Source organism: Zerene cesonia, chromosome 12, assembly GCF_012273895.1.
Source record: "Zerene cesonia ecotype Mississippi chromosome 12, Zerene_cesonia_1.1, whole genome shotgun sequence".
NCBI classification, from domain to species: domain Eukaryota; kingdom Metazoa; phylum Arthropoda; class Insecta; order Lepidoptera; family Pieridae; genus Zerene; species Zerene cesonia.
In genome coordinates this window covers 292,830-301,383 of record NC_052113.1, presented here as the reverse complement: position 1 = coordinate 301,383, position 8,554 = coordinate 292,830, and the positions used below count along the sequence as shown (strand labels likewise).

The following is an 8,554-nucleotide window of genomic DNA, read 5'->3' as shown; positions in this document are numbered from 1 at the left end:
CAGCACGCGCGCGCCCAGCGCGGCCCGCAGCGCCGCCTCGCCCACGCCCAGCGCGCGCACGCACGCGCCCAGCGGCCCGCCCAGCGCCACCTGCCCGTCCGCCGACTCGCTGAACGTCAGCTCGCCCTGCGACAACACAATCACACGTCGAACTTTATTGCATAATGCCTACCCTCCCGCCCTCGCCTGGCCTCTAACTATGTCGACGTCAGCGTGCCATGAAATTCGGACATTTATAAACCTATCACAAACACTAACTATTCCTTAAACCGACTTTCAAAAACAAAAAGAAGGAGGTATGTTCGTTTATGTGTATATTTTTGGGCATGTTAGACCATATTTTCGAATACATAGATACTATTAAAAAACACGACAACATAAAAATATGCACAAAATCATCACAATATTTGTATTGATCGAATCAATTCCAATATATGAAAGAAATAATTATTTCTTGAGCATTTAAAGAATCTTTAACATTTACGGCAAAAATGTTTACAACGTTCATAATTCACCTATCTACCCATTTACAAACCGAAAACTTACCAATAAAATAATACCCGAAACTATGCTCCATATGTCGTCGACGACCGACGGCGAAAATCCCAGAGCGTTAAATGCACTATTGGTAAGGGAAAACAGCTTAGAATCCTGTGCGGTGGCGCGCTCGCTGCCCAATATTTTGTACGCCGCGCTCGAACTGAGGCCGAACTTCTTTGTGTATTGGTTATTTGTGCTAAGCAACTGAAAGTAAAAAGGTTTATTAAATATATGGAATAATTTCAAGATTTCTAAAAATATCAATAAAATATTTGGACGCTGACGACTACGGAATGTAAAATGCAACCTAAACACTTAATCTTTTGGATTGGATCATATACATTTTGACGTGACAACGTCTTAAATTAGGTTGCGGCTCGGAGGCACTCATGAAAAAGTGTAACGCCCTGTAACGTTAGTCACCGAACTATGATCGGTCCGCCGCGCGCGCAGCACTAGAGAATTAGGCGCATTTTGTCTTGCGTGTTTGTGTCTCTGTCTCTGTCTTTTTAGTAAACAAAATATATTTTCTTTAGTTAAAATTTGTGCAATTCTTATTTTCATTCAATTCCTTGTTCCTATTGTGCAATTTAATAATATTCATATTAATAAATATTCTACCAAGAAAAAGACGTTGTCACGTAAAATCTTCGCCCGTAAAACCGACTTTACAGGCAACCAATTTTTTACAAAATATTTTAGAAACACACAAAAGGCTGAATAATTATTCTTGTTAAGGAATCTCATACTATTGACTGCAAATACCTAATTTTCGTAATTTATACACGCATGTCCATTTGTAATTCTGAATTAAGCGTTCCTGGAGAAAGTAACTTTGAACATGGTCCTGCCTACTGATATTTCAAATCTTTTCGTAATGAGATGACATAATATATTGTATTTCCTAATACATATATGCATGCGCGGCAATGTTTACAAGCGGTGTAAGTAGTGTGTAATTGGTTCGGCTTTGACATAATTACCAGCACTGATGTCACTGCCACTGTTTACGTAGTGCACAATGCATCTGTTTTATAATCTGTTATTTCAACAATAGTTCGGGCAAAGACGTAATGTATTGCATAAACATATTATGTGTGTGAATTTTGTATGTTCCGTTGTTTTATATTTTAAACGGTTCATTCGCGACACATTCTCCTAGGGAAATGACCTCGCATGGTATAGCGTAGTATGTTATAATTTTTTTTTATGAAATCTTTTATCTGTGATACTATTTACAATTTGAAATATGCACCCGGCAAACGCTGTTCTGCCTTACTCTTATCATTTAGGGGTGTGAAAAATGTGAGATGTTAGCCGATTCTCAGACCTACCCAATATGCTTACCAAATTTCAGAGGAATCGGTCAAGCCGTTTCGGAGGAGTATAGAGACTAACATTGTGACACGAGAATTTTATATATAAGATATACGTAACAAACTAGCTTTCCTGCTCTTCAAGGCGGAAAGATTAACCCGCGACGTGGAGCAAAGACAAACACACTTACTTTAGAATTTATAATAAAAGCAAGGACAGTCCTTCGAGCCGGAGCAATTTCAATTTTATTAAATAATAATAAAAAAAAAATATTTTAACATGTAACATCGAATGAATTGTTGGCTCTAGGAGTAACATCGTCTATCTACGTCATTAAAATTGTTGTAACAATAAGTTTGTATAACCCGCAAGACTAAGTAAGTCATTGAGCGTATTTTCAATGTAAGCAGATTAGGAAAATCCTTGTATTTCCTACAATTACAGCCATAGCAATGCAATGTTATTGCACCGATTGATAGTAAGCCTAGAGAGAGATTAAACGAAGAGAGAATACAAGCAATTCTTGCTGTAATAAAATCTTATCTAATTGGCTCGCAACATTATTGGATTTAATGAAATTTAGTACAGAAGGCTGATGTGCGTATCAACAATCAACCTCATTTAACCACAATCGGCCTAAAAAATTGTCTCTAATTCCGCGACTTTGTGATCTATTCGTCCCTCTAACCAAATCTAAATTGGTTGCAATTCAACGACTTACCTGATAAAACGCATGGAAGTTTCTCTCCCCAGGCTGGAGGCTGACGACTCTGCTCTTCTCTAGCAGATAGTTACTTATGTGGCCGCCGACTGGATCGCCTTTGTAATCGAAGTTTATGTCCATATATTTCCCGAATCGGGACGAATTGTCGTTTCTGTTCGTCTTCGCGTTGCCAAACGTCTCGAGTATCGAGTTTGACTGGATTAATACGTTCTTCACCCTGAGAGTATAAAATATATGTTAACAGCCTTAAGTTAATTAAGTTTTTAATCCAATTTATACGATTAGATCGATTTTAAAACTCACTTTATTAATTAGTTTAATAAACTTTGGAGTATGTGCTAGTTGGGTAAACCATCTACTCACTACTTACGAGATTATCTCTCATATTACGAAAAAAGGTTAATTAAATTCATTTGAAATTCAATCCTGCTATTTTCGAAATAAACTGATCAGATTTTGACGATATTTGGTGCACTGGTAATTCATGACCTGGCTTAATACACTTAATCCCACTCCACCGACAATTCAGGCGAAATTGATCCAATTGGCCACTTTTCCTACGTTTCTAGCGGTCTAAATTCTCCACGTGACTCTGTTTACCTGTCAATGTAATCCCTGTGCACTTGAGTGGTGTTCGCCGCGATGTACTTCATAATAAACTTGGAGGCCTCCGTTTTACCCGCTCCCGACTCTCCGGATATGAGAACGCAGGTGTCCCTACCCTGTAAGTGTAATATTTCGGTAGTAGAGGATGCACTCACAGTACAGATGTACCTTTGGTTTGCAAGTTTCCTAAGTAATTTCAACATCGTGCTGGAGAACATTACCCGCCATTCAGTATATATACCGAGGAGTTTAATATTACATTGCTAAAATTAGACGTTGAATGAATCTTGTTACGTTATTGAATTACACAGCCCTACTCGTTTAGACATTCCAAATATTTTAAAGGAAAGCTAACATCTCGAATTAAAAAACTAATACTCAGATAGAGTCGGAATGAAAAGTACATGCTTACTAAAACTACGCCATATTTATGACGCAGAAGTTCTGATGGTTTTAGTCAGTAATCCGCTCCTAAAACCTAATTCTCGTTAATCCTAAAAAAGACATCCTCAATTCCGGATTTTCAAGGATAAAATTACCTAGACTGTAGTATGAATCCATTCATCAAACATTCATTAAAAACACTACTCAGAAAATGCATGGTTTATGAAATTAAAATATACTTTTTTATTCTTGAACATAATGTATTAAAATTATTTTGAACTTTTCATATATAACATACATAAACTGTTCATAAACCATAATAAATCAGCCAGTAATCTACATAATAACCAGTTTCGATAACTGTATGTTATCAAATGCGCGCTCTATCAGCAAATTAACGAAAACCTAATAAATTATTAAATGTTATCAAATTAATGGCGTTATTGTTATTGTTACGGCATCATTTAAAGAACCACATCAGACACCTGTATGGATAGCACGTGGAAAATTGGGATCTACATGGGTGAACCCTTTGATGTATATTCCATTTATCAATAATTTCAATTTAAATTGTCTAAGATTCAAAAACTATAAAACCAGACACTTTATTGAAAGGTGTTTGGGTTCGCGTTAAGTGGACACTCATAACTTATTAAGCTCTATAAAGAAGACACTTAATGGTTCATAAAATGAAATTTGCAAAGATAACGAAGCTTCACAGAAACCACGCTTCAACTACGGGTGGTCGGCATTAAGTCAACGGTGTGAAAGGTGTTGAACACAAGCCAACAACAACAATAGTCACTAAACGCGCGTTTATGGTCGCAGCACCATTGTTATTACAACAGTGGACGTAAGTGTATAATTATTCAACATTTTTATAATAAGTTACAGCTTTACAGAAAGATAATTCGGCGACTGGTTTTATTTAGTGACACAAAAATCTTTCTCATTTGAACAAAATTTAATACCTCTCGCTTCAAAAATGCCATATTTTGAAATGCCAGCATATTGTTGGAATTTTAACTAGAAAGTTTCGTAGGATATTCGTTAGGCTTGCGCAGGTTCAAGTGTATACAGCTTTGAGTGCATTGCGCTGTTTTTAACCTATATTCTGCTGTGATTATTTTCAGAAGGACTTCATAGTTGCATTCGAATGCATTTCAACTAACGTAAGATTTTTTCCCATTGAAATGCTTTTCTTGAGTTCAAGCACTGGAGGTCATTGCATCATAATATGAAAACACTATATTTATTTATTCTATATTAACTTTAACAAGAACTTTTAACTAGAACTTTATGACATAAAATTACTTCTAGCATTTTTGATTTTTCTACTCTGCGTTTACCTAAAAATGTTTATGCAATTTTATAAATCTGTAATCGTTGAAAATTCTATAAACGTTCGTGAATTAACATTATCTGTTCTTACAACAGTTCGAGAACACGAGTTTTACTGGACAAGTGGAGGTTAGCACATTTCTATCATTTTATTATTAGATCGATATTTTGGTTATGAATCACGCTGGTTTCACGATAACCATTACCGCAGTGGAATTGTCGATCGTGCATTTAATTTGAAAAATTCAATTAAATTTTTTTCACGCTCGTGCAATGTCGCACCAACTTTTGATCGAAGTTCGGAACTGTTAAAATTATCCCTATTTCACACTTTATCGCACTAATGCACCTTTTACAACGGAGCATGCGTTTACAAGGTAATCCAACGTAAGGTAAGCAATGGGTTATATCGTACTCCCACTACAATGGACAACTGACTTAACACCACTGTTTTCCATCGAGCCGCTTCAGTGGCTCTATTATAGTTTACAATTACCTGCTGCCTCAGCACCCTCTGGCAGGCGTCAGCCACAGCGTACACGTGCGGCGGCACCTCGAACATCTCCCTGCCCCTGTACTGCGCCATGTGCTGGGCGCCATAGATGTCCAGGTTCTTGTACGGGTTCACGGAGACCAGCACTTCGCCGATGTACGTGTAGATTTTGTTATGGTTAAATCTGAAACAAGTGAAAGCAGCGTGAGCAAAAAGAATTCTTTTGCATTCAAATTATGCTTTAAGTAGGTAATATCAATTGCACCAAAATGATTGAGAATTTGTCTAGAATTTGGAAAGCCGGTATCTAGTTCATGCCCCTATAAAAGGTAACCTTATATTAACGAAAAGATTATTTCAACATTCAAAGACCCATCAACATATCATTTTATAGAAGTCCCACAAAGCTTTCCGCCGCGGCGGACGAAGCTTACATCGTTATGAAACTTTCATTAGCCTTGTTGCGTGCCAAAATTCATAAGTTCCGGTCACCGACCCCGCTCGGGTGTTGCATGTCATCGCTCATCGCGAACTTTTCCATTTTTATTTCAGTCCATGGTACGATATCGCCATCTTTTTATAAGTTATAAAACAACTCAGAATTTCATATTTGAATTTTGCACTTCAATTCGTAGGTTTGTATTATTATAATACCTTTACATGAATATTTTTAAGGAAACTCATGGGTAATGAGAATTCTGCTTTTCTTGTAAATGTCTCTATCATATTTTACTCCCGACGTTTATTAAGCATAATGCTATGGTAATAAAACGACATCAAACCAATTTACAGCTTCTAAATATAAGAAAGCGCCACTCAATTAGATTTCTCTCTTCAGTGTAGTTGAATAAGGAGGCACTAAAATCGTGATAATTCCAGCGTTATAAATACTCGGCATTGAGTGTCATCTCAGCACACTCTGGAACTGCGTCGGGCGACCTAAATACCGATCAATTTATTTTGTCTTATTCGACCAAGGCTCAATGTAATCCTAAGAATTATGGTCTCAAAACATTATTTCTCGTTCTTTTTTGAGACTTTATGGGAGATGTGTAATAGCGCACTTATCAACATAAAATTGTTGTAAATTCGGATCTCTCTGTCCTTTTTCACGTCCAAACTGACGCTGAGCTTATTTTGATTAATTCTAGAATAGGATAGAGGCGATTGCCGCGAAAATTGTGGGAGGCGGGTAATATTATCGATAGGAATTTTATGCGGAATAACATGACACGATATACTGAAGCAGACAGGAACAATTGTAAGAAATAATCCTTTAAAAGCACTTGCTTTAACGCCCATAAAATATATAAAATCTTTTTCTGCCATTAAGTATATTGAATATTCTGTTTCTAAATTAAAAGAAAGTCTCAGTCTTTAGATAAAATTATTTTAATGCATTGCATTCATTTTTTGGAATACGTTTATGAACCAGCTTAGTCGCAGATGATGAGATCATAGCGCTGAACTCCAACTTGATTTAATTGAGTTACCTTATCATGCATTGGCATAAAAGTAAATTGTAGCAAGTATAAAACATTGCATCAAAACAAGTCATCAGGACAATGATAAATTATATTCCTGATCGGATTAACATCTTAAACGATCGTATAAGCAAGTTAAACACTGATATATATATACTGGTATATAGGGGGTTTCGGGAGCGATAAATCGATCTAGCTAGGAATCTTTTTTAGAAAATTTCATATTCGTGTTTTATCGACTTAAACTTAGCGACTCTTCCTGACATTTATTGGCGAATAATAATACTAATACTATTTTTTTTTCCTGACATCTATTGGCGAATAATAATACTATTTTTTGGCGAATAATTAAAGTTCCAGCAAATGGCGTTGTTAAGTAACGAAGTCAATGAGTGTTTGCTTTGAGATTAGACTAATTGTTTATATGCACGTGTTCTCTTAAAAATGCCTAAACGATCTTGGAAAAAAACGCTTATAAACAATCTAACTTCACGAAGTTAAACCGAGCAAAGCTCGGTCATCCAGGTACTACATTATAATGCCACACAGTGCTTTATACAGAGTACATACAGATGTGTTCTAAATTATTTATTAGTAGGAAACGTATTTAGACGTAATAACGAATCAAATATTTGCTCCTTATAAAATCGCTTTCGATAGACAGACTATTTGAAAGCTTCAAACATTTGCTCCCTTTGTAGGCAGTCTTACAATAAATCATAAAAAACTAGGTATCATATTTCATCAATTTTTGACTTTCGAAACTTGTTTGTATGAAATAAAAAGCAGAGTTAAGCAAAGAGAGAGTACAGAGCAGTCACCTCGATTTTGTCTACCCGCATACTCACAACATCCTAAAGCAATTGAACTACTTCTTAATTTCCATGTCATTGCCAAAACATCACAACCATTTTATCATGTCATAACTCGTATCGCTTAAAATCACCCTCATAATCGATACCCTACAATGAAATTTATTAGGCACAAAGTTTGATACAGTTCAAATATGTTATATATTATACCTCTATATACAGAGTACATACCTATGTATGTACTCTGTAAATTAAGTTTGATAACTCTATGTTATCAAACTTAATTTCTGCAATTAAATAAACGAGTCTAGCAATAAATGTCAGGCGATCATCATCCGATGACTATATAAAAACAACCCAATAATTGCATCATCAATCACTACAAATTAAAATACCAAATTAAGTATGACGTCATCGTCAATTAAATGCAATATCATTTACAGCAAGCAACACTCATCATAAACACACTAATAAAATATCGATGACTATTTATTATAGCTATAAAACGAAGCCTCCTTACGGCCATGAACATGAAAATATAAACATAATATGTGTGCTTATCTAAGCTGCGCGCGCGCCGATTGCGTCACCGCGCACCGGTTTGTGGATTGTAGTTCAAGAGCAACCGGACGGCGGAGGCTGAGCATTGCTAAATCCACGATATATGTAATACCTTTTCAACTTACGTCCTACAACTGACCAAAAAAGTCATTCAAATATTAAGAGATTACTTAACTTACTTCTGGGGGCTAACTTACTTAACTTACTTCTACAGTTGGGGGCTGAATCACCTTCGTCCGTAGGAGAATACCTGGAATCTCGAAACCCTACACGTGGCCCCTGGGTGGTGCTA

At 36.3% G+C, this 8,554-nt stretch overlaps 1 protein-coding gene across 1 annotated transcript in view; it reads right to left on the bottom strand.

Moving 5' to 3' along the window:
* LOC119830819 (unconventional myosin ID) overlaps positions 1-8,554 on the bottom strand; it is a 32,254-nt gene that overhangs the window by 6,666 nt on the left and 17,034 nt on the right. The window contains exons 2-6 of the mRNA XM_038353971.1: positions 5,409-5,589; positions 3,182-3,303; positions 2,579-2,798; positions 547-744; positions 78-126 (exon numbers count right to left, since the gene is read on the bottom strand). Of these exons, the coding sequence (XP_038209899.1) occupies positions 78-126; positions 547-744; positions 2,579-2,798; positions 3,182-3,303; positions 5,409-5,589 (770 nt within the window). The remainder of the gene's footprint in view (positions 1-77; positions 127-546; positions 745-2,578; positions 2,799-3,181; positions 3,304-5,408; positions 5,590-8,554) is intronic.